The following is a 25,064-nucleotide window of genomic DNA, read 5'->3' on the forward strand; positions in this document are numbered from 1 at the left end:
ACAAAAGTCCGCTTCAGTAGTGATAATGAATGACAGGTAGCCAGTCCACTTCAGTAGTGATAATGAATGACAGGTAGCCAGTCCACTTCCGTAGTGATAATGAATGACAGGTAGCCAGTCCACTTCAATAGTGATAATGAACGACAGGTAGCCAGTCCTTCAGTAGTGATAATGAATGACAGGTAGCCAGTCCTTCAGTAGTGATAATGAATGACAGGTAGCCAGTCCTTCAGTAGTGATAATTGATGACAGGTAGCCAGTCCTTCAGTAGTGATAATGAATGACAGGTAGCCAGTCCTTCAGTAGTGATAATGAATGACAGGTAGCCAGTCCACTTCAGTAGTGATAATGAATGAGAGGTAGCCAGTCCACTTCAGTAGTGATAATGAATGACAGGTAGCCAGTCCTTCAGTAGTGATAATGAATGACAGGTAGCCAGTCCATTTCAGTAGTGATAATGAATGACAGGTAGCCAGTCCACTTCAATAGTGATAATGAATGACAGGTAGCCAGTCCTTCAGTAGTGATAATGAATGACAGGTAGCCAGTCCTTCAGTAGTGATAATGAATGAGAGGTAGCCAGTCCACTTCAGTAGTGATAATGAATGACAGGTAGCCAGTCCTTCAGTAGTGATAATGAATGAGAGGTAGCCAGTCCACTTCAGTAGTGATAATGAATGACAGGTAGCCAGTCCACTTCAATAGTAATAATGAACGACAGGTAGCCAGTCCGCTTCAGTAGTGATAATGAATGACAGGTAGCCAGTCCTTCAGTAGTGATAATGAATGACAGGTAGCCAGTCTATTTCAGTAGTGATAATGAATGACAGGTAGCCAGTCCGCTTCAGCAGTGATAATGAATGACAGGTAGCCAGTCCTTCAGTAGTGATAATGAATGACAGGTAGCCAGTCCACTTCAGTAGTGATAATGAATGACAGGTAGCCAGTCCACTTCAATAGTAATAATGAACAACAGGTAGCCAGTCCTTTAGTAGTGATAATGAATGACAGGTAGCCAGTCCGCTTCAGTAGTGATAATGAATGACAGGTAGCCAGTCCACTTCAGTAGTGATAATGAATAACAGGTAGCCAGTCCACTTCAGTAGTGATAATGAATGACAGGTAGCCAGTCCACTTCCGTAGTGATAATGAATGACAGGTAGCCAGTCCGCTTCAGTAGTGATAATGAATGACAGGTAGCCAGTCCACTTCAGTAGTGATAATGAATAACAGGTAGCCAGTCCACTTCAGTAGTGATAATGAATGACAGGTAGCCAGTCCACTTCCGTAGTGATAATGAATGACAGGTAGCCAGTCCTTTAGTAGTGATAATGAATGACAGGTAGCCAGTCCGCTTCAATAGTGATAATGAATGACAGGTAGCCAGTCTGCTTCAGTAGTGATAATGAATGACAGGTAGCCAGTCCACTTCAGTAGTGATAATGAATAACAGGTAGCCAGTCCACTTCAGTAGTGATAATGAATGACAGGTAGCCAGTCCACTTCCGTAGTGATAATGAATGACAGGTAGCCAGTCCGCTTCAGTAGTGATAATGAATGACAGGTAGCCAGTCCGCTTCAATAGTGATAATGAATGAGAGGTAGCCAGTCCACTTCAGTAGTGATAATGAATGACAGGTAGCCAGTCCTTCAGTAGTGATAATGAACGACAGGTAGCCAGTCCACTTCAGTAGTGATAATGAATGACAGGTAGCCAGTCCACTTCAGTAGTGATAATGAATGACAGGTAGCCAGTCCACTTCCGTAGTGATAATGAATGTATATTTAAAGAAATATATCATATGTATATTCCAGAATGTAGGATAGTTATTGGTTGTTAGTAACTGGGCTGTTGCATCGTGATGTCTTGAGGGTTGTGTGAGATATTCATGTATGTTTCGTAACATTCGTATCCACCTGTATAATAACAGTAATGTAATCATATGCTGTTACAGTATATCCAGTTGAATGTTACTCCTTGTCAGATGAGGAAAAACAACATCACATTACTAGTGTGAAGCTACAGCAGATGAGAGACTAGTATTTAACTAAACCAAAACACAAAATACACAACATATACTTAATAATATATAAGCATATAAGCCTCTGGTAGTTAAACTGCGCCATCACCATCATTTGCAAAAGTGCATCCTCTTTCACCACATAAAAATATTTAAAAATCTTCTCAACCATTCTTATTCCTTTGTCCGGGTTATTTTTCCTGAGTTTTACAAACAGCTCCTTTGATTCCCTTTGATTCCATCGTTCAGTCACTGGGGACTGACAGTACCAGTCAAAAGCTTGGACACACCTACTCATTCAAGAGTTTTTCTTTATTTTTTACTATTTTCTACATTGTAGAATAATAGTGAAGACATCAAAACTATGGAATAACACATGGAATCATGTAGTAACTAAAAAAGTGTTTAAAAAATCCAAATATATTTAATAATTGAGATTCTTCAAAGTAGCCACCCTTTGCCTTGATGACAGCTTTGCACACTTTTGACATTCTCTCAACCAGCTTCATGAGGTAGTCACCTGAAATGCATTTCAATTAACAGGTGTGCCTGGTTAAAAGTTAATTTGTGGAATTTCTTTCCTTCTTAATGTGTTTGAGGCGAATCAGTTGTGTTGTGACAAGGTAGGGGTGGTATACAGAAGATAGCCCTATTTGGTAAAAGACCAATTCCATATTATAGCAAAAACAGCTCAAATAAGCGAAGAGAAACGATAGTCCATCATTACTTTAAGTCATGAAGGTCAATCAATACGGAACATTGAGAACTTTGAAAGTTTATTCAAGTGCAGCCGCAAAAACCATCAAGCGCTGTGATGAAACTTGCTCTCATGAGGACCGCCACAAGAAAGGAAAACCAAGAGTTACCTCTGCTGCAGAGGATAAGTTCATTACCAGCTTCAGAAATTGCAGCCCAAATAAATGCTTCACAGAGTTTAAGTAACAGACACATCTCAACATCAACTGTTCAGAGGAGACTGCATGAATCAGGCCTTCATGGTTGAATTGCTGCAAAGAAACCACTACTAAAGGACACAACTAAGAAGAAGAGACTTGCTTGGGCCAAGAAATATGAGCAATGGACATTAGATCTGTCCTTTGGTCTGATGAGTCCAAATTTGAGATTTTTGGTTCCAACCGCCGTGTCTTCGTGAAACGCACACACTTAACCAGCATGGCTACCACAGCATTCTGTAGCGATACGCCATTGCTGATTTTCAACAGGACAATGCCCCAACACACCTCCAGGTTGTGTAAGGCCTATTTGACCAAGAAGGAGAGTGATGTAGGGCTGCATCAGATGACCTGGCCTCCACACTCACCTGACCTCAACCCAATTGAGATGGTTTGGGATGAGTTGGACCGCAGAGTGAATGAAAAAGCAGCCAACAAGTGCTCAGCGTATGTGTGAACTTCTTCAAGATTGTTGGAAAAGCATTCCAGGTGAAGCTGGTTGAGAGAATGCCAAGCGTGTGCAAAGCTGTCATCAAGGTAAATGGTGGCTACTTGGAAGAATCTCAAATATAAAATATATTTTGTTTAAAACTGTTTTGGTTACTACATGATTCCATATGTGTTATTTTAGAGTTTTGATGTCTTCACTATTATTCTACAATGTAGAAAATAATAAAAATAAAGAAAACCCCTTGAATGAGTAGGTGTGTCCAAACTTTTGACTGGTACTGTATATTGATCTCATCTTTCTTGATCTCATCTCATCTCTCATCTAACACAGTGGTGTTTTTAAATGTTTTATCCACCGTGCCTCTCTTTCTGTGTCGTTCAACCACTGTTTAGTGTTCTCCGTCTGTACATTAAAGTAGAGTAGTAGAAGAAGAAAAGGAGGAGACCCAAAATGAGAAGTGGAGACAAAACAATAGAACTGTGGCGAAGGAAAAGGTGCTGTAATTGCTTCCACAGCTCCACAGTAGTCTTGGCTTTGGTGAGCTTGTATTTGTACACCACTGGGTCATCTTGGGAAAAAATCAAACGAGTAGGAGGCAAAAAACAACTTTTGATGAACAAGGTTGAGACAGACAGAGGGAAAGGACGCCATATCCGATCCAATCCGTTTAGCCCGCAGAGGACTTAGCCGGTTACCATGGCTGTGGCCTGGGTCGTCTCCATGGTGATGGAGATTAACCACAGATCTAGGATCAGATTCCACTTAACCCCAACCCTAACCATACAAGGATGACAAGATATTTGACCATGTATTAATGGTTAGGGTAAACTTCTACCTACTCCAGGGTCCTATTCATTACTGCACACCGTAGCAAAATGTTTTGCAACGGAAAACAAAAACAAGCCTTTCTTATTGGACAAGGCCAGGTAGTCCCTCCCAGGTAAGGTTGTTTTGAGGTTGGATCTGGGTGATTTAGGTTCTAGGTTCCATGTTCTAGACCTGGGTGGAGAACGAGCGTCGGAGAGGGGGCCGCCCCTCAGGGTGGGCGGGGCAGGGGGCGTGGTGCTCGGAGATGGAGGGCAGGTCTAAACTTCGCTGGAGATGAAGCGCCGCGAGGGGAGGAGCACATCGGGAGGGGCGGGGCACAGGTATGGCTGATGGTCATGTGATCTCAGTGTACGGTAGTCTTGGAACCTGGGGGAGGGGAGAGAGAAGGAGAGAAGAAGGTTAGGAGGCAAGAAGGATATGAATGTGTTAAAGAATTAGAAGTACAGGGTGACAGAGGGAAATAATACAAATGGGATTGGAAGATTTAAAGAGGTAAAGGTCTGTGTTGGGAGGGGATGGACAAGGTTTAGACAGAACGGGTTTCATAACGCTAGAAAAGGGGAGGGTATTATTATTGAACAGTAGAATCTATTTAAACTTGATTTATCCAGGTTAATCATAAGAGATATGAGGGTTAACCAGGCGGGAGAACACATGTAGCAACAAAACCAATAAACTAGAGACCCATAAAAAAATACCCTTCTTGTAAGAATGAATATGAACGAACGAATTCACTGAATTCACATTCATATTTGAATTCATATTTACAAGAGATGTGAGGATGGCTCATTTTATGAGAACACTATCCCCTGTGACCCCCCAGCCCTTACCTGAGGGCAACTTAACTTTTCAAGTGGACTCTCCACGCGAGGTAGGGTGGACAGCTGCATGCCGTGGGGGGGCTGAGGGCGCTGGGGGGGCAGCGGGGGCAGGGCTGACGCCGTCTGCTGGAAGTTGTTGATCACACATGTCACCTGGTAGAGAGAGGTGGAGATTGAAAGAGGGATGGAAAGAGAGACAGAGAGAGAGAATGAGAGCGATAGATGGAGAGAGAAGGGTTAGGGAGAGAAGGAAAGAGAGTAGGAGAGAGAGAGAAAGAGTCTGTAAAAATGTGCTGCTGAAGACAAGTTATTTAAAGTGATGTAAATTGAAACATTGCAGCTCTAACTTGAAACTGAATGGGTAATGCCCCCATCCTCCACTTCCACCCTCCTACTTGCACCCCCATCCCCACCTCTACTCCCACCACTACCCCTACCCCCATCTCCCCATCTAGCCCTCATCCCCACCTCTGCTCCCCAGTCCCCTCACTAGGAAGACAGCGATGGCCCCTCCAGTCAGGTATCCAGCTAGGACGTTACCCACCCCTACCCTCCAACCCTACCCGCCACCCCTACCCCCACTTCTACCACCTCCCCATCCCCTACTCCCCAGTCCCCTCACCAGGAAGGCAGCGATGGCCCCTCCGGTCAGGTATCCAGCCAGGACGTCACCCCAATGGTTCCTGTACTCCGTGACCCTCACCACCCCCACCAGCACAGCCAGGGACAGGAGGGTCAGACACAGGGTGGGCTTGGTCAGCCGGGTGCCCTTTGTACGGAACACCAGCGTCACGTACATCTGAAACACACACACAGAAAGGAATAGTTCATTTAAAAGCTACTCTGCAGACACACACACACAGAGGTGGAGGTTAAGATGCAAGCAGAGATATAAAGTCTAGATATGCAGTACATCCACAGAAGGGAACACAGAGCTATACATTCTAGATATACAGTACCTCCACAGAAGCGAACACAGAGCTATACATTCTAGATATACAGTACCTCCACAGAAGCACACAGAGAGCAATACGTTCTAGATATAGAGTACCTCCACAGAAGCACACACAGAGCTATGAAGTCTAGATATACCTCCACAGACGTACACACAAAGCTATAAAATCTAGATATACAGTACCTCCACAGAAGCACACACAGAGCAATACATTCTAGATATACAGTAACTCCACAGAAGCACACACAGAGCTATGAAGTCTAGATATACCTTCACAGACGTACACCCAGAGCTATAAAGTCTAGATATACAGTACCTCCACAGAAGCAGACAGAGCTATAGAGTCTAGATATACAGCACCTCCACAGAAGCACACACAGAGATATAAATTCTAGATATACCCTCTACCTCCACATAAGCACATAGAAATGTACGGAAACATACATTCACACTTCAAAACACTGATATTGGGGCCTCCCGGGTGGCGCAGTGGTCTAGGGCACTGTATCGCAGTGCTAACTGCGCCACCAGAGTCTCTGGGTTCGCGCCCAGGCTCTGTCGCAGCCGGCCGCGACCGGGAGGTCCGTGGGGCGACGCACAATTGGCATAGCGTCGTCCGGGGTAGGGAGGGTTTGGCCGGTAGGGATATCCTTGTCTCATCGCGCTCCAGCGACCTGTGGCGGGCCGGGCGTAGTGCTCGCCAACCAAGGGGGCCAGGTACACGGTGTTTCCTCCGACACATTGGTGCGGCTGGCTTCCGGGTTGGAGGCGCGCTGTGTTAAGAAGCAGTACGGCTGGTTGGGTTGTGCTTCGGAGGACGCATGGCTTTCGACCTTCGTCTCTCCCGAGCCCGTACGGGAGTTGTAGCGATGAGACAAGGTAGTAATTACTAGTGATTGGATACCATGAAAATTGGGGAGAAAATGGGTAAGAAAAACAAAAAAAACAAAACAAAAAAAACACTGATATTAGAAAACATATCTCTATTCTTCCCGGTGTCACACTTTATTCCTTCCCCTCTAACTTCCCCCTAGTTCCTACCACTGTGTAGACAGCAGAGTAGATGCTGAGGGCCGCGTCCTTGGAGGGGAAGGACTTGCGTGCAGACGCAACCAGGTAGGGGTTCCCGGTGCAGGCGCGGCGCTCTGTGATGTACTGCATGGGGGACTGGCAGCCCAAGACTGTGTAGTTGGGGCGGCAGGCAGACAGGAAGTGAGGGGTCTGGTTCCCTGTCACCACCTGGCCCGCGTTGGCGAAGATGGTGGTGGCGAAGAGGCCAAAGGAGTAGACGCCTGAGGGGGTGGAGGAGGAGAAGGGGGGTGGAGGAGGTGGAGGGTAAAGGGAGAGGATGGGGGAGGAGAGAGAGGGGAATGGGAAGAGAGGGAGAGGAGAAGGGAGAAATAGAGAGACAGACGAGAGGGCAGGGAGAGATAAAACCCTTAATTCTATGCTGAATGACAGTAGTGAGGCAGCATGCCAATATATTGTACAATATATTAGGACCAATATACACCAGGTTCAATATAGTCTAATGTACAGTGGGACCTATAGCTGAGGCTCACCCAGGAAGCGTACTATCCTGCGGAGGAGGGGGTTGAAGTAACAGCAGTCAGCCGTCACAATGGTCTTCTCCTGAGCCCCCTCCGCTTTCACAAAGAACGTTGTCACCTCTCCAATCAGAATCTACAGACGGACGGATGGACAGACGGACAGAGAGAAAGGCAGAGAGGTTAGTGTAAAACACCGAAAGAGCTACGAGCAAATCCAAACCCACTACATTAGAACGGTCTCCTGTATTTGTTCACAGTATACTCAGTTCTTGTATATGGCATTATTTATGGCTAGTTTCAGCCAGCCACAGTAACCTATGTGGTCATACAGTATTAACAATACAACAACTGGAAGTCTTCCATTCTGTTACTTTCCTCTGGAGAAGAAACCTGCCGACTGTACATTACATTTTTATGGTTGTTGAATAATCAATGTTCAGTTGGGGAAACAGCAGGGCAGGACCCTGGTTTAGTGTGAAGAGGAGGTGGGTACTGGTTTAGTGTGGAGAGGAGTTGGGTACTGGTTTAGTGTGGAGAGGAGGTGGGTACTTGTTTAGTGTGGAGAGGAGGTGGGTACTGGTTTAGTGTGGAGAGGAGGAGGGTACTGGTTTAGTGTGAAGAGGAGGTGGGTACTGGTATAGTGTGGAGAGGAGGTGGGTACTGGCATAGTGGGGAGAGGTGGGTACTGGTTTAGTGTGGAGAGGAGGTGGGTACTGGTATAGTGTGGAGAGGATGAGGGTACTGGCATAGTGGGTAGAGGTGGGTACTGGCATAGTGGGTAGAGGTGGGTACTGGCATAGTGGGGAGAGGTGGGTACTGGTTTAGTGTGGAGAGGAGGTGGGTACTGGTTTAGCGTGGAGAGGAGATGGGTACTGGTATAGTGTGGAGAGGAGGAGGGTACTGGTTTAGCGTGGAGAGGAGGTGGGTACTGGCATAGTGGGGAGAGGTGGGTACTAGTTTAGTGTGGAGAGGAGGTGGGTACTGGCATAGTGGGGAGAGGAGGTGGGTACTGGTTTAGTGTGGGGAGGAGGAGGGTACTGGTTTAGTGTGAAGAGGAGGTGGGTACTGGCATAGTGGGTAGAGGTGGGTACTGGTATAGTGGGGAGAGGTGGGTACTGGCATAGTGGGGAGAGTTGGGTACTGGTATATTGGGGAGAGGTGGGTACTGGCATAGTGGGGAGAGGAGGTGGGTACTGGCATAGTGGGAGAGGTGGGTACTGGCATAGTGGGGAGAGGTGGGTACTGGCATATTGGGGAGGAGGAGGGTACTGGTATAGTGGGGAGAGGTGGGTACTGGCATAGTGGGGAGAGGTGGGTACTGGTATAGTGGGGAGAGGTGGGTACTGGCATAGTGGGGAGAGGTGGGTACTGGTATAGTGGGGACAGGTGGGTACTGGCATAGTGGGGAGAGGTGGGTACTGGCAGAGTGGGGAGAGGTGGGTACTGGCATCGTGGGGAGAGGTGGGTACTGGCATAGTGGGGAGAGGTGGGTACTGGTATAGTGGAGAGAGGAGATGGGTACTGGTATAGTGGAGAGAGTTGGGTACTGGCATAGTGGGGAGAGGTGGGTACTGGTTTAGCGTGGAGAGGAGATGGGTACTGGTATAGTGGAGAGAGGTGGGTACTGGCATAGTGGGGAGAGGTGTGTACTGGCATAGTGGGGAGAGGTGGGTACTGGTTTAGTGTGGAGAGGAGGTGGATACTGGTTTAGCGTGGAGAGAAGATGGGTACTGGTATAGTGGAGAGAGGTGGGTACTGGCATAGTGGGGAAAGGTGGGTACTGGCATAGTGGGGAGAGTTGGGTACTGGTTTAGCGTGGAGAGGAGATGGGTACTGGTATAGTGGAGAGAGGTGGGTACTGGCATAGTGGAGAGAGGTGGGTACTGGCATAGTGGGGAGAGGTGGGTACTGGCATAGTGGGGAGAGGTGGGTACTGGTATATTGGGTAGTGGTGGGTGCTGGCATAGTGGGTAGAGGTGGGTACTGGCATAGTGGGTAGAGGTGGGTACTGGCATAGTGGGTAGAGGTGGGTACTGGCATAGTGGGTAGAGGTGGGTACTGGCATAGTGGGTAGAGGTGGGTACTGGCATAGTGGGTAGAGGTGGGTACTGGCATAGTGGGTAGAGGTGGGTACTGGTTTAGTGTGGAGAGGAGATGGGTACTGGTATAGTGTGGAGAGGAGGAGGGTACTGGTTTAGCGTGGAGAGGAGGTGGGTACTGGCATGCTTAACACAGCGGACAAGATTTACCACGTGACGTGGTTGTAAACTGTTTTTCTGGCTGAGAAGACGTCATTAGCTAACCAGATTACAACCACATTGAATTTTTTTTACTGGTTGCAACAAAAAAAGCGTGTAAAAAAACATCCTTTTATGACCAGTAAACAACCTGACCAGAATGTCAGAAAAACGTCAGGAAAACGTTGTCACAGTACATCCAGTTTTGCCCCACTGGCATTTACAACAGCCATGGTTCAGCAGGGCTATGCCTTCCCAATAGTACCCATGTATAGTAACGACCAAAAGTAGTCTTAAACAGGTCTGTGTCCCAAATGGCACCCTATTCCATGCATAGTGCACTACTTTTGATCAGGGTCCATGGGGTTCTGGTCAAAAGTAGTGCACTATATAGGATAATAGGGTGCCATGTGGGATGCAAACGATGCCATTCATATGCATGGTCTCTGTCCCTACGGGTGCTGAGCTCTGAAGATGACTCAACCACATCACAGGCTAACGCTAATACTGTCTCCTCTCATTCCCCTTCCCTCTACAGAGGCCTGAGGGCCCCAGCGAGGGCGCAGATGTTAGCATACACTCCTAGAAAAAAGGGTTCCAAAAGGGTTCTTCGTCTATCCCCATAGGATCATATTTTGGGGTTCCAGGTAGAACTCCTTTCCACAGAGGGTTCTACATGGAACCCAAAAGGGTTCTCCTGTTGGGACAGCTGCAGAAACACTTTTGGAACCCTTTTTTCTAAGATTGTACGTACGTGCGTGTGTGTGTGCGTGCGTGTGTGTGTGTGTGTGTCTCTGTTTACCGCTCCATAGCCCGAGGAGGACCAGGAAGTGGCAGAGATCTAGGTCTGGGTCTTCTAATCATCTGCCAGTGTGAGAGTCACACTTGAAGGCTGTCGTGAATAGCAGAGGAGAAGTGAGGGGAGGAGAGGAGACGGGAGGAGACAAGAGGAGAGGAGGAGGAGATGTGTAGGGCTTTGTAGGATCCTTGATCCTTCCCTTGTGATGTCAGACTATCTGAAGTAATGTGAAAGCTGTGCAAGAGCAAGAAGGATGTTTTTCAAATGGAAGGAACAGTATCTAGCATCAGAGAACACTCTTTTCAGGGATTCCCAAACTCTTCAAAAGCCTGGATGAATGCTGTAGTTCAATTAAATCTTATTACATACGGATCTAAACACATACTCTTCCATGTAGAACCCTTTACACAGAGGGTTCTACATGGAACCCAAAATAGTTCGACCTGGAACCAAAAGGGGTTCTACCTGGAACCAAAAAAGGTTATTCAAAGGGTTCTCCTATGGGGACAGCCGAAGAACCCTTTTAGGGTCTAGATTGCAGCTTCTTTTCTAATGGTGTTCAGTTTGCGGTGAGATGTAGCTACGTAGCGTTTCAGCATCCCACGCTCCTACCGCACCACGCATACTGCATGATCGTGTACCCTACATCCCACGCTCCTACCGCACCACGCATACTGCATGATCGTGTACCCTACATCCCACGCTCCTACCGCACCACGCATACTGCATGATCGTGTACCCTACATCCCACGCTCCTACCGCACCACGCATACTGCATGATCGTGTACCCTACATCCCACGCTCCTACCGCACCACGCATACTGCATGATCGTGTACCCTACATCCCACGCTCCTACCGCACCATGCATACTGCATGATCGTGTACCCTACATCCCACGCTCCTACCGCACCACGCATACTGCATGATCGTGTACCCTACATCCCACGCTCCCACCGCACCAAGCATACTGCATGATCATGTACCCTACATCCCACGCTCCTACCGCACCATGCACACTGCATGATCGTGTACCCTACATCCCACGCTCCTACCGCACCATGCATACTGCATGATCGTGTACCCTACATCCCACGCTCCTACCGCACCATGCATACTGCATGATCGTGTACCCTACATCCCACGCTCCTACCGCACCACGCATACTGCATGATCGTGTACCCTACATCCCACGCTCCTACCGCACCACGCATACTGCATGATCGTGTACCCTACATCCCACGCTCCTACCGCACCACGCATACTGCATGATCGTGTACCCTACATCCCACGCTCCTACCGCACCACGCATACTGCATGATCGTGTACCCTACATCCCACGCTCCTACCGCACCACGCATACTGCATGATCGTGTACCCTACATCCCACGCTCCTACCGCACCACGCATACTGCATGATCGTGTACCCTACATCCCACGCTCCTACCGCACCATGCACACTGCATGATCGTGTACCCTACATCCCACGCTCCTACCGCACCATGCATACTGCATGATCGTGTACCCTACATCCCACGCTCCTACCGCACCACGCATACTGCATGATCGTGTACCCTACATCCCACGCTCCCACCGCACCAAGCATACTGCATGATCATGTACCCTACATCCCACGCTCCTACCGCACCATGCACACTGCATGATCGTGTACCCTACATCCCACGCTCCTACCGCACCATGCATACTGCATGATCGTGTACCCTACATCCCACGCTCCTACCGCACCATGCATACTGCATGATCGTGTACCCTACATCCCACGCTCCTACCGCACCACGCATACTGCATGATCGTGTACCCTACATCCCACGCTCCTACCGCACCACGCATACTGCATGATCGTGTACCCTACATCCCATGCTGCTACCGCACCATGCACACTGCATGATCGTGTACCCTACATCCCACGCTCCTACCGCACCATGCATACTGCATGATCGTGTACCCTACATCATCGGTCTCTCTCTGTCAAAGGGTCCTGTGATCATCGTAGGGGCTCAGCAGTATTCTGATCAGAGCTGTATAGAGGATCTAACAGGGGTTAGGGAGATAAAGGGCTTGTGTGTGAGTATGTGTGAATCTGTGTCAAAGGGGAGGTCTCTGTGTGTGTGTGATCAGATGAGAGGTTGTGTGTGCTACAGGATCTAAAGAGAAGAGGTTGAAACAGGGGTTGTGTGATCCACTGGGCTAACTCCCACTATGATCACCATGATAGAGTGTGTTTTCTAGGTGTGTGTGTGTGTGTGTGTGTGTGTGTGTGTGAGCGGTGAAGCAGGGCGGTGTGAGCGGTGAAGCAGGGATGTGAGGAAGTGAGTGGTGAAGCAGGGATGTGAGTGTTGAAGCAGGGATGTGAGGAAGTGAGCGGTGAAGCAGGGATGTGAGGAAGTGAGCGGTGAAGCAGGGATGTGAGTGTTGAAGCAGGGATGTGAGGAAGTGAGCGGTGAAGCAGGGATGTGAGTGTTGAAGCAGGGATGTGAGGAAGTGAGCGGTGAAGCAGGGATGTGAGGAAGTGAGTGGTGAAGCAGGGATGTGAGGAAGTGAGCGGTGAAGCAGGGATGTGAGGAAGTGAGCGGTGAAGCAGGGATGTGAGGAAGTGAGCGGTGAAGCAGGGATGTGAGGAAGTGAGCGGTGAAGCAGGGATGTGAGGAAGTGAGCGGTGAAGCAGGGATGTGAGTGTTGAAGCAGGGATGTGAGGAAGTGAGCGGTGAAGCAGGGATGTGAGCGGTGAAGCAGGGATGTGAGGAAGTGAGCGGTGAAGCAGGGATGTGAGGAAGTGAGTGGTGAAGCAGGGATGTGAGGAAGTGAGCGGTGAAGCAGGGATGTGAGGAAGTGAGCGGTGAAGCAGAGATGTGAGCGGTGAAGCAGGGATGTGAGGAAGTGAGTGGTGAAGCAGAGATGTGAGCGGTGAATCAGGGATGTGAGGAAGTGAGTGGTGAAGCAGGGATGTGAGCGGTGAAGCAGGGGTGAGGAAGTGAGCGGTGAATCAGGGATGTGAGGAAGTGAGTGGTGAAGCAGGGATGTGAGGAAGTGAGCGGTGAAGCAGGGATGTGAGGAAGTGAGTGGTGAAGCAGAGATGTGAGCGGTGAAGCAGGGATGTGAGGAAGTGAGCGGTGAAGCAGGGATGTGAGGAAGTGAGTGGTGAAGCAGGGATGTGAGGAAGTGAGTGGTGAAGCAGGGATGTGAGGAAGTGAGCGGTGAAGCAGGGATGTGAGGAAGTGAGCGGTGAAGCAGAGATGTGAGCGGTGAAGCAGGGATGTGAGGAAGTGAGTGGTGAAGCAGAGATGTGAGCGGTGAAGCAGGGATGTGAGGAAGTGAGTGGTGAAGCAGGGATGTGAGTGGTGAAGCAGGGATGTGAGGACAGCGGTATTGTGACGTGCTCTGTGATGTGGGGTGAATCCTAAAGCAGCTACGGGACTCAAACAGAGAATTAAATGGAGAACAGCTATGGTGTAAAACCTTTTGTGAACATGGGGTCTATTTGCTTGGATGTGGAGTGGAGGTTATGTGTAATGTAATTGTGCTCTCTTGTGCTCCTACTCTGTTGCACTTTGAACCTTTTAATCCAAATATCGATTCTGATTCCCTACAGGGACTGGATGCACAGTCGGAGGAAAACCTTATAACCTCAGGAACTCACCACAGGCGCGATTACAGCGTACCGTCAAACGTCAATACAACTCAATGGAAACCCATTAGATGAGTCGAGGCTTGAAATCGACCCGATGTGGCAACCCTAATTAACAGAACCAACATCGCAACCCGTCTTATAATGGACTGTGATGGACTTCACACAGGCCTCATTTCTTCATCAATATTAACACACACAACACATGTTAAGTGACTAAACATTCACCACGTTGGGTTCAGTGTTAGCCTCTAGGCCTAGTGTTAGTGGTTAGTGTTTAGTGTTAGTCTATAGTGTGTGTGTCTTTTTATAGGTGAGATAACATTTACCAGTGTTCTACTACAGCAGTATAAAGGGAGGGGAAACGTTGAATCATTTATACATAATAACACATTTTAAACAGCTATGGCATATCCTCTAACCAGGAGCCTTTACATTATTAACATGCACAAGTACACACACACACACACACACACACCACACACACACACACACACACACACACACACACACACACACACACACACACACACACACACACACACACACACACACACACACACACACACACACACACACACACACACACACACACACACACACACACACACACACACTCACTCACTCACTCACTCACTCACTCACTCACTCACTCACTCACTCACACACACACACACACACACACACACACACACTGTATGTATGCACACGTACAGTACCAGGCATACACACACAAACGCATCGCTGCACAGGCCTATGGGCATGAATACGCATAGACACACACACACTGAGGTTTGTTTGCAATGTCAGGCCCTTTGTGAATTCATGTGAACTGCTGCTGCCACAATATTATCAATAGGTAAACACTCTTAAAGAGACTTAGATTGTGTTAGACATACTGGTGACAATGAGTTTACATAACTGGCACTCACAGAGGAGAAGAACCTACAAATACTGGTATTCTGCTGTCTGTGACACTCAAAGACACTGCTGGACTCCAACGTGGCGCTTTAGATCAGAAGATGAGAAGTGAAGAGAGGACTGATAGAGAGATGTAAAACACTAGTTAGAAGAGATCAAATCAACCAAAGATGGACATGCTCCTTCCTGCTGACTTTCAAGAGTCACAGGGAGGGATGGAGGAAAGGAGAGGGAGAAAGAGAGATAGAGAACGAGAGGGACAGAGAGAGAGAGATGGAGATGAAGAAAAATGAGGGAGGAGAGAGAGACAGAGGGAGAGATAGGGAGAGAGAGAGTGAGCGAGAGACAAAGAGAGAAAGACAGAGAGAGAGAGAAGTGGATAGATGAAGAGGGTGACCAACGATGACTGATACTGGCTGTCTTGTCTTCTCCTTCAGAGAGGATCACATTCCTGTGTTTTCCTTTGAAATGTGTGTGTGTGTGTGTGTGTGTGTGTGTGTGTGTGTGTGTGTGTGTGTGTGTGTGTGTGTGTGTGTGTGTGTGTGTGTGTGTGTGTGTGTGTGTGTGTGTGTGTGTGTGTGTGTGTGTGTGTTTGTGTGTGTGTGTGTGTGAGCGAGAGAGAGAGTCTATGTGTGAACTGTGTGTGTGTGTATACTGTATCAGTGTGTGTGTGTGTGTGTTGGTGCTTGTGACTGCTGGTAGATCTGTCAAATCTAACGGTTGGAAAGTGGAAGAGCTTTCTCATGTCCAACAGTGGAGCGTGTTCAGGAGTCACAGACGTTTACAATAGAAGAGGAGAATGGATGATGGAGAGACGAGGGGAGAAGTTAATAAGTGATATAGAGATTTTGCAGATAATGATGATGGACAGCGGTAGGGTTGGGTGGTATGCAGATATTCATACCGTCGTACCGTTTCTGTACCATCCCGGAGCATACGGTATTACCGGAAGTGCACACAAGGGGTGCTATTTCAACCCAAACTATTAGTAGTATTATTATTTCCTAAAACAATTTAGGCAACAGGGATCTTGATCCAGGAAGGGATTGAATGTCTCTGCTGTAACCTAGAAGCTTGATCTTGACATCTAGCCACCTAGCTAGCAAGTTAGCAAGTCATTTATTTGACACATCTTGTTTTTCTTGTAGATATACTTAACTTATAAGCAGTGGCGTATCACACACCTGCGCAAAGAAAATAACTAAAATAAAATTAAGTTAAACTAAATGTATGTATGTGGGTGCTACGCCACTGCTTTTGACTAAAGGTGTTGAAAGCGTTCCACAGGGATGCTGGTTCATGTTGACTCCAGTGTTCCACAGGGATGCTGGTCCATGTTGACTCCAGTGATCCACAGGGATGCTGGTCCATGTTGACTCCAGTGTTCCACAGGGATGCTGGTCCATGTTGACTCCAGCATTCCACAGGGATGCTGGTCCATGTTGACTCCAGTGTTCCACAGGGATGCTGGTCCATGTTGATTCCAGTGTTCCACAGGGATGCTGGTTCATGTTGACTCCAGCGTTCCACATGGATGCTGGTCCATGTTGACTCCAGTGTTCCACAGGGATGCTGGTCCATGTTGACTCCAATGTCCCACAAGGATGCTGGTCCATGTTGACTCCAGTGTTCCACAGGGATGCTGGTCCATGTTGACTCCAGTGTTCCACAGGGATGCTTGTTCATGTTGACTCCAGTGTTCCACAGGGATGCTGGTCCATGTTAACTCCAGTGTTCCACAGGGATGCTGGTCCATGTTGACTCCAGTGTTCCACAGGGATGCTGGTCCATGTTGACTCCAATGTCCCACAAGGATGCTGGTCCATGTTGACTCCAGTGTTCCACAGGGATGCTGGTCCATGTTGACTCCAGTGTTCCACAGGGATGCTGGTTCATGTTGACTCCAGTGTTCCACAGGGATGCTGGTCCATGTTGACTCCAGTGTTCCACAGGGATGCTGGTCCATGTTGACTCCACTGTTCCACAGGGATGTTGGTCCATGTTGACTCCAGTGTTCCACAGGGATGCTGGTTCATGTTGACTCCAGTGTCCCACAGGGATGCTGGTCCATGTTGACTCCAGTGTTCCACAGGAATGCTGGTCCATGTTGACTCCAGTGTTCCACAGGGATGCTAGTCTATGTTGACTCCAGTGTTCCACAGGGATGCTGGTCCATGTTGACTCCAGTGTTCAACAGGGATGCTGGTCCATGTTGACTCCAGTGTTCCACAGGGATGCTGGTCCATGTTGACTCCAGTGTTCCACAGGGATGCTGGTCCATGTTGACTCCAGTGTTCCACAGGGATGCTGGTCCATGTTGACTCCAGTGTTCCACAGGGATGCTGGTCCATGTTGACTCCAGTGTTCCACAGGGATGCTGGTCCATGTTGACTCCAGTGTTCCACAGGGATGCTGGTCCTTGTTGACTCCAGTGTTCCACAGGGATGCTGGTCCATGTTGACTCCAGTGTACCACAGGGATGCTTGTCCATGTTGACTCCAGTGTTCCACACGGATGCTGGTCCGTGTTGACTCCAGTGTTCCACAGGGATGCTGGTCCATGTTGACTCCAGTGTTCCACAGGGATGCTGGTTCATGTTGACTCCAGTGTCCCACAGGGATGCTGGTCCATGTTGACTCCAGTGTTCCACAGGGATGCTGGTTCATGTTGACTCCAGTGTTCCACAGGGATGCTGGTCCATGTTGACTCCTGTGTTCCACAGGGATGCTGGTCCATGTTGACTCCAGTGTTCCACAGGGATGCTGGTCCATGTTGACTCCAGTGTTCCATAGGGATGCTGGTTCATGTTGACTCCGGTGTTCCACAGGGATGCTGGTCCATGTTGACTCCAGTGTTCCACAGGGATGCTTGTTCATGTTGACTCCAGTGTTCCACAGGGATGCTGGTCCATGTTAACTCCAGTGTTCCACAGGGATGCTGGTCCATGTTGACTCCAGTGTTCCACAGGGATGCTGGTCCATGTTGACTCCAATGTCCCACAAGGATGCTGGTCCATGTTGACTCCAGTGTTCCACAGGGATGCTGGTCCATGTTGACTCCAGTGTTCCACAGGGATGCTGGTTCATGTTGACTCCAGTGTTCCACAGGGATGCTGGTCCATGTTGACTCCAGTGTTCCACAGGGATGCTGGTCCATGTTGACTCCAGTGTTCCACAGGGATGCTGGTCCATGTTGACTCCAGTGTTCCACAGGGATGCTGGTCAATGTTGACTCCAGTGTTCCACAGGGATGCTGGTCCTTGTTGACTCCAGTGTTCCACAGGGATGCTGGTCCATGTTGACTCCAGTGTACCACAGGGATGCTTGTCCATGTTGACTCCAGTGTTCCACACGGATGCTGGTCCGTGTTGACTCCAGTGTTTCACAGGGATGCTGGTCCATGTTGACTCCAGTGTTCCACAGGGATGCTGGTTCATGTTGACTCCAGTGTTCCACAGGGATGCTGGTCCATGTTGACTCCAGTGTTCCACAGGGATGCTGGTCCATGTTGACTCCAGTGTCCCACAGGGATGCTGGTCCATGTTGACTCCAGTGTTCCACAGGGATGCTGGTCCATGTTGACTCCAATGCTTTCCACAGTTGTGTCAAGTTGGCTGGATGTCCTTTGTGTGGTGGACCATTTTTGATACACACAGGAAACTGTTGAGCGCGAAAAACCCAGTAGCGCTGCAGTTCTTGACACAAACCTGTACTTTTTGGGATTCTGTGTGTATTGTTTTGTGTTGCTAGGTATTATTACACTGCAGGAGCTAGAAACACACACATTTCCCTGCACCTGCAATAACATCTGCAAATCTACGTAAGTGACAACAATGAACTTTGATTTGATATTTCCCTATTGTTCGTTACACATCGTCATCTTACGGTATACACGTGCGTGCGTGCGTGCGTGCGTGCGTGTGTGTGTGAGAGAGAGAGATGGGATCCCAATGCATAGTTAGTGCCTTACAAATTCTATATAGTGTAAACATCACACAACGTTCGTAATGACATACATGGCATAGAGTCTCACAAACCAGTCCTAGTGTTACCATGACGATTTAGCTTCCTACCCACACTCTCTCTAGCTCTTCCTTCTCTCTCATCCTTCCTTTATTCTCTCTTTCATTCCTGCCTGGGCAGACTTCCCGGTCGCTTTGTGGAGAATCTAGGTTACAGTCCAGACCATTTCTCCCCATCTATCTCTCGCTTTCTATTTCATTTCATATGATCTCCCTCTCTCTTTCTACTCCATTTCATATGATCTCCCTCTCTCTTTCTACTCCATTTCATGTGATCTCCCTCTCTCTTTCTATTCCATTTAATGTGATCTCCCTCTCTCTTTCTACTCCATTTCATGTGATCTCCCTCTCTCTTTCTACTCCATTTCATGTGATCTCCCTCTCTCTTTCTATTCCATTTAATGTGATCACCCTCTCTCTTTCTACTCCATTTCATGTGATCTCCCTCTCTCTTTCTACTCCATTTCATGTGATCTCCCTCTCTCTTTCTATTCCATTTCATGTGATCTCCCTCCCTCTCTCTTTCTATTCCTTTTCATATGATCTCCCTCTCTCTTTCTGTCATTCCCTCTCTTTCTATCCCTCTCCTTTTCTCTGTCTCACAGTTCAACAAAATCCTGTTTTGTCTCACTAAATTCTTCAAAACTGTGTGTTTTAGTGAGTTTTAGTGGGATTAGGAGGCTAATCTCAGAGATCAGTGTGGGGACAATTTGCTATCTAGACCGCGACAGATGTGAGAGTAGTGTGTGTGAGAGAGAGACAGAGAAAGAGAAAGAGACAGAGACAGAGACAGAGACAGAGACAGACAGACAGACAGACAGACAGACAGACAGACAGACAGAGGGTAGTTTATCCCTCTACTCTGTCTCTCACCTCTTTTTCTTTATATTGGGGGGAACCAATCTCAATATCCAGATCCCATTCAGTGGGACCGAGACAGAGGGGAAGGGTGTTGATGTGACACCACAACAATCCTCTCTCCTCTGGGTCTCTTTGGTTGCGTCCTAAATTTCACCCTTTTCCCAACATAGATAGTGCACTACTTTTGCCCAGGACCCATACCAAAAGTAGTGCACTATATAGGGAATAGGGTGGCATTTGGGACACATCCTATGTATGGTTATCAGCAGCAGCAGCTCTATCTGCCTGTCAGGATCCATTCCATAATTCAGGAGGAGAAGGGTACTTCCTACGGCTTGACTGACAGGCAACACAAACACACAAACAACAAGCCTCTCTCTCTCTCTCTCTCTCTCTCTCCCTCCCTCCCTCTTTCACTCTGTCGTTCTTCCTCTACTTTCTTCTTTCCTCCCCCTCTACTCTTTTCTCTTTATATCGCCCTCTAAACTCCCTCTCTCTCTGCCCTCTATCCTTCTCCTCTTTCTCTCGGTCTTCCCCCTTTTCTCTCTCTCTACTGTCGCTCTCTTTTTCTCCTTTCGCTACCTCGCCCTCTCTCCCTCCAAAATGTTCCAAGGGCTTAGTAGCAGAACAGAGAACAGCTCTTCAGGGCACCAGTATTTAGCATTAGGTGGGTGTGTGTGTGTGACCCAGATATTTACAAGTTTCTAAAATAGGTCTTCAACTTCAAGTTGAGTTCCCATTCACCGTGTCCCCTCCTATAGTGCACATGCATTATATGTAGGGTATTCTCAGACTTTATTGAACAGACAGAGAGAGAGGATGACAGTGTGGAAAGAAAGAGGTTGTGTCAAAAGGCAGTAGGCCGGGTTTAAACCTACTGTATGCCGACACCGTAAACGTGTACTGGAGGCTGCGGCATTACCGCTACACCAGCCAGACTACTTCCACATTCTATATATACATGGCTAACATGACCAAACGTTAATGCTGTATGTTGAGCAGACGATCAGTTCAAATGTTAAACTGGTAAGTGCTTGTAACTCAACCCTCTCATTGTGTAGGTCCAGGGTTGGCTTGTCACACACAACACACGCACACACATGTAATTAGCCACCGGGGCTTACAGTCCAGATATGGTATAAGTAGTGCTTCCAACTGCAGTGTTGCCATGTAGATGGCTACTGTAATTACTACTAGGCTGAGTGGTGTGTGTGTGTGTGTGTGTGTGTGTGTGTGTGTGTGTGTGTGTGTGTGTGTGTGTGTGTGTGTGTGTGTGTGTGTGTGTGTGTGTGTGTGTGTGTGTGTGTGTGTGTGTGTGTGTGTGTGTGTGTGTGTGTGTGTGTGTGTGTTGGCCAGAATTGTGCCACACTTAGCCTTGGCATTCCCAATGGCTCTCATAGTGTGTAGAGCCTCCACACACACGCACACCTGCATACACACAACTGCACACACACACCTGCATACACACACCTGCATACACACACCTGCACACACACACAAACTGGTGGTGAGATGTATCCTTCACACAGTATGTAACCCATTTCCGTAGCTGGAAGTGAAGGATGCTAGCTGCCTGCTGTCCGCCCACACACACCAGACTACAGACCCTGTGATGTGCAGAGATGTTCTCTCTCGTATACGGATACATAGAGGCAGACACATATTCACACACACGCAAGCAGGTAGTTGCGTACACACACACTTGCATGGATGCACATATACAGTAAAACACACTTACCATGCTGTACAGATTCACTGTCTCTCACAAATACTGTCATCTGCATATAGACAAGCACACACACCCCCACCCATCCACCCACCTATCTATCCATTTATACTGAACAAAAACATAAACACATCATGCAACAATTTCAAAGATTTTACTGAGTTACAGTTCATATAAGGAAATCAGTCTATTGAAATAAATTCATTAGGCCCTAATCTATGGATTTCACATGGCTGGTAATACAGATATTCCCAGTTAGTCATCTGTTAGTCACAGATACCTTAAAAAAAGGTAGGGTCGTGGATCAGAAAACCAGTCAGTATCTGGTGTGACCACCATTTGCCTCATGCAGCACAACACATCTCCTTCGCATAGAGTTGATCAGGCTGTGGATGGTGGCCTGTGGAATGTTGTCCCACTCCTCTTCAATGGCTGGATATTGGCGGGAACTGGAACACGCTTTCGTACATGTTGATCCAGAGCATCCCGAACATGCTCAATGGGTGACATGTCTGGTGAGTATGCAGGCCATGGAAGAACTGGGGCATTTTCAGCTTCTAAGAATTGTGTATAGATCCTCGTGACATGGGGCCGTGCGTTATCATGCTGAAACATGAGGTGATGGCGGTTTATGAATGGCACGACAATGGGCCACAGGACCTCGTCCCGGTATCTCTGAGCATTCAGATTGTCATCGATAAAATGCAAATGGGTTTGTTCTCTGTAGATTATGCTTGCTCATACCATAACCCCACCGCCGCCATGGGGCACTCTGTTCACAACGGTTGGATGTACTGCCAAATTCTCTAGCACAACGTTGGAGGCGGCTTATGGTAGAGAAATTATCTGGCAACAGCTCTGGTGGACATTCCTGCAGTCAACATGCCAATTGCACGCTCCCTGTGACAAAACTGCACATTTTAGAGTGACCTTTTATTGTCCCAAGCACAAGGTGCACCTGTGAATGTCATGCTGTTTAATCAGCTTCTTGTTATGCCACACCTGTCAGGTGGATGGATTATCTTGGCAAAGGAGAAATGCTCACTAACAGGGATATACACAAATTTGTGTCCAAAATTAGAAATAAATGAGCTTTTTGTGGGTATGGGTACTTTTATTTTAGCCCATGAAACATGGGACCAACATCTTACGTGTTGCGTTTATATTTTTGTTCAGTGTACATACAATCTAATGTCCAAAGCCAGAGATTGCAGAAGTTCCAGTTTTCAGTGCAACCTATGGCTTCAATAAGCACTATGGCGTGTGTCCAGCCCCTTGCCCACCCCTGTAACACTCAGCCACAGTCCACCACTGTTAATACCAAACCCTTAAAGTACTGGGCTCAGAGCCTTAATGAAGTGATAGGAGTGGACTGAAGTGGAGCATAGAGACCAGCCTGGAGGGGAAGGTCAAGGGTCAGCTCTGTCTATGGGATTCACTTCTACTTGTACAATGTATAATTTATACTATACTGTAGTGTCTAATACTCATCCACGCATACTGCAGATATATGAATGCATTGACATCCCATGGGAACACACACACACATACTATGCACACTGACGCCACACACACACACGCACGCACGCACACACACACACACACACACACACACACACACACACACACACACACACACACACACACACACACACACACACACACACAAACACACACACACACACACACACACACACACACACACACACACACACACACACACACACACACACTCACACACACACACACACACACACACACACACACACTGACGCCACACACAGACTCTCACACACACACACACACACACACACACACACACACACACACACACACACACACACACACACACACACACACACACACACACACACACACACACACACACACACACACACACACCATGCACACTGACGCCACACACAGACTCTCACACACACACACACACACACACACACACACACACACACACACACACACACACACACACACACACACACACACACACACACACACACACACACACACACACACACACACACACACACACACACTTTCACACTCACCACATATGCTGCTGCTACTGTCTATTATCTATCCTGTTGCCTAGTCACTTTACCCCTACCTATATGTACATAGCTACCTCAGTTACCTCGTATTCCTGCACATTGACTCGGTACTGGTACTCCCTGTATATAGACATGTTATTTTGACTCATTATTGTTACTCGTTATTCAATGTGTATTTATTCCACATGTCACTATTTGTATATACTGTATATATAGATATTTATTCATCTTTAACTCTGCATTGTTGGAAAAGGACCCGTAAGTAAGCATTTCCCTGGTAGTCTACACCCGATGTTTACGAAGCATGTGACAAATTCAATTTCATTTGAAAGCATATGTATGTCAGTCTGTGTGGGAAGAAACCGCTGATATTATATATACACATGCTGCATACTCACTGACACACATACATATGGTACACACTTGCTCAACATAAAGTGTGTGCTGCACAAATGGACTTCAATAGATAAAACAAATCTATGCATTATTCCTCCAAAGAATGTTAGAAACACATGTAAAACAGCAGGAGAAGACACGTGGCTACACACCCACTTATAAACACACACCTCCGTCCAAACACCACGTGTGTGACGCTATGCCAGGTGTGTGTGTGTGTTTGTCTGTAGGCTACTCCAGTCCAGTCTTACCGTGACAGTGGGGATAGCGGTGACCAGAGAGTAGACCAGTGCCGGCGGTGCCTTGCTGTCGTCCTCGGGTCCGGGGTACGGTTTGGAGAACGTCTTGTCGAAACAGAAGAACCCTTGGACGTGAACGGGGAACGTGTCTGTGTACTCAAAGTAGTATGCCAGGAGAACCGTCCCAGCCATGATCACCAACTGGAAATAGAACATGGTTCTAGGTTTAGAAAGAACGGAAGAGAACTGAAGAGAACCGAAGGATAGTAAGGTGGATGAATGGGGGATGGGGAAACAAAAAGAAACGATTGAGGAGAAAAAGAAGAGAGGAGAAGGAGGCGATTCCTTTTTGAGCGCGGTGACATATGCTTCCGAAGTGTGTAGAATGAAAGAGAGCAAAAGAGGACAGAGAGAGAGAGAGAGACAGACACAGAGGGAGAGAGAGAGAGAGAGAGAGAGAGAGAGAGAGAGAGAGAGAGAGAGAGAGAGAGACACAGAGAGAGAGAGAGAGAGAGAGAGAGAGAGAGAGAGAGAGAGAGAGAGAGAGAGAGAGAGAGGAGAGAGAGACTGAG

General features: G+C 47.8%; 1 protein-coding gene across 2 annotated transcripts; it reads right to left on the bottom strand.

Moving 5' to 3' along the window:
• Window positions 1-6: 6 nt before the first annotated feature.
• LOC129850252 (phospholipid phosphatase-related protein type 5-like) lies at window positions 7-25,040 on the bottom strand. Of its 2 annotated transcripts, none has more exons than XM_055916739.1 (6): window positions 24,505-25,040; window positions 7,592-7,712; window positions 7,071-7,321; window positions 5,697-5,873; window positions 5,100-5,227; window positions 7-4,619 (listed from the first exon to the last, which is right to left on the bottom strand). In XM_055916739.1, exons 1-6 carry the CDS (start codon window positions 24,706-24,708, stop codon window positions 4,511-4,513), a joined length of 990 nt encoding a protein of 329 aa, XP_055772714.1. In that variant the 5' UTR covers window positions 24,709-25,040; the 3' UTR covers window positions 7-4,510. The 2 variants fall into 2 exon arrangements, with proteins under 2 accessions (XP_055772714.1, XP_055772715.1); XM_055916740.1 differs by having other exon boundaries at window positions 5,084-5,227.
• Between the last annotated feature and the right edge of the window lie 24 nt (window positions 25,041-25,064).

Source organism: Salvelinus fontinalis, unplaced genomic scaffold, assembly GCF_029448725.1.
Source record: "Salvelinus fontinalis isolate EN_2023a unplaced genomic scaffold, ASM2944872v1 scaffold_1893, whole genome shotgun sequence".
Classification (NCBI taxonomy): Eukaryota; Metazoa; Chordata; class Actinopteri; order Salmoniformes; family Salmonidae; genus Salvelinus; species Salvelinus fontinalis.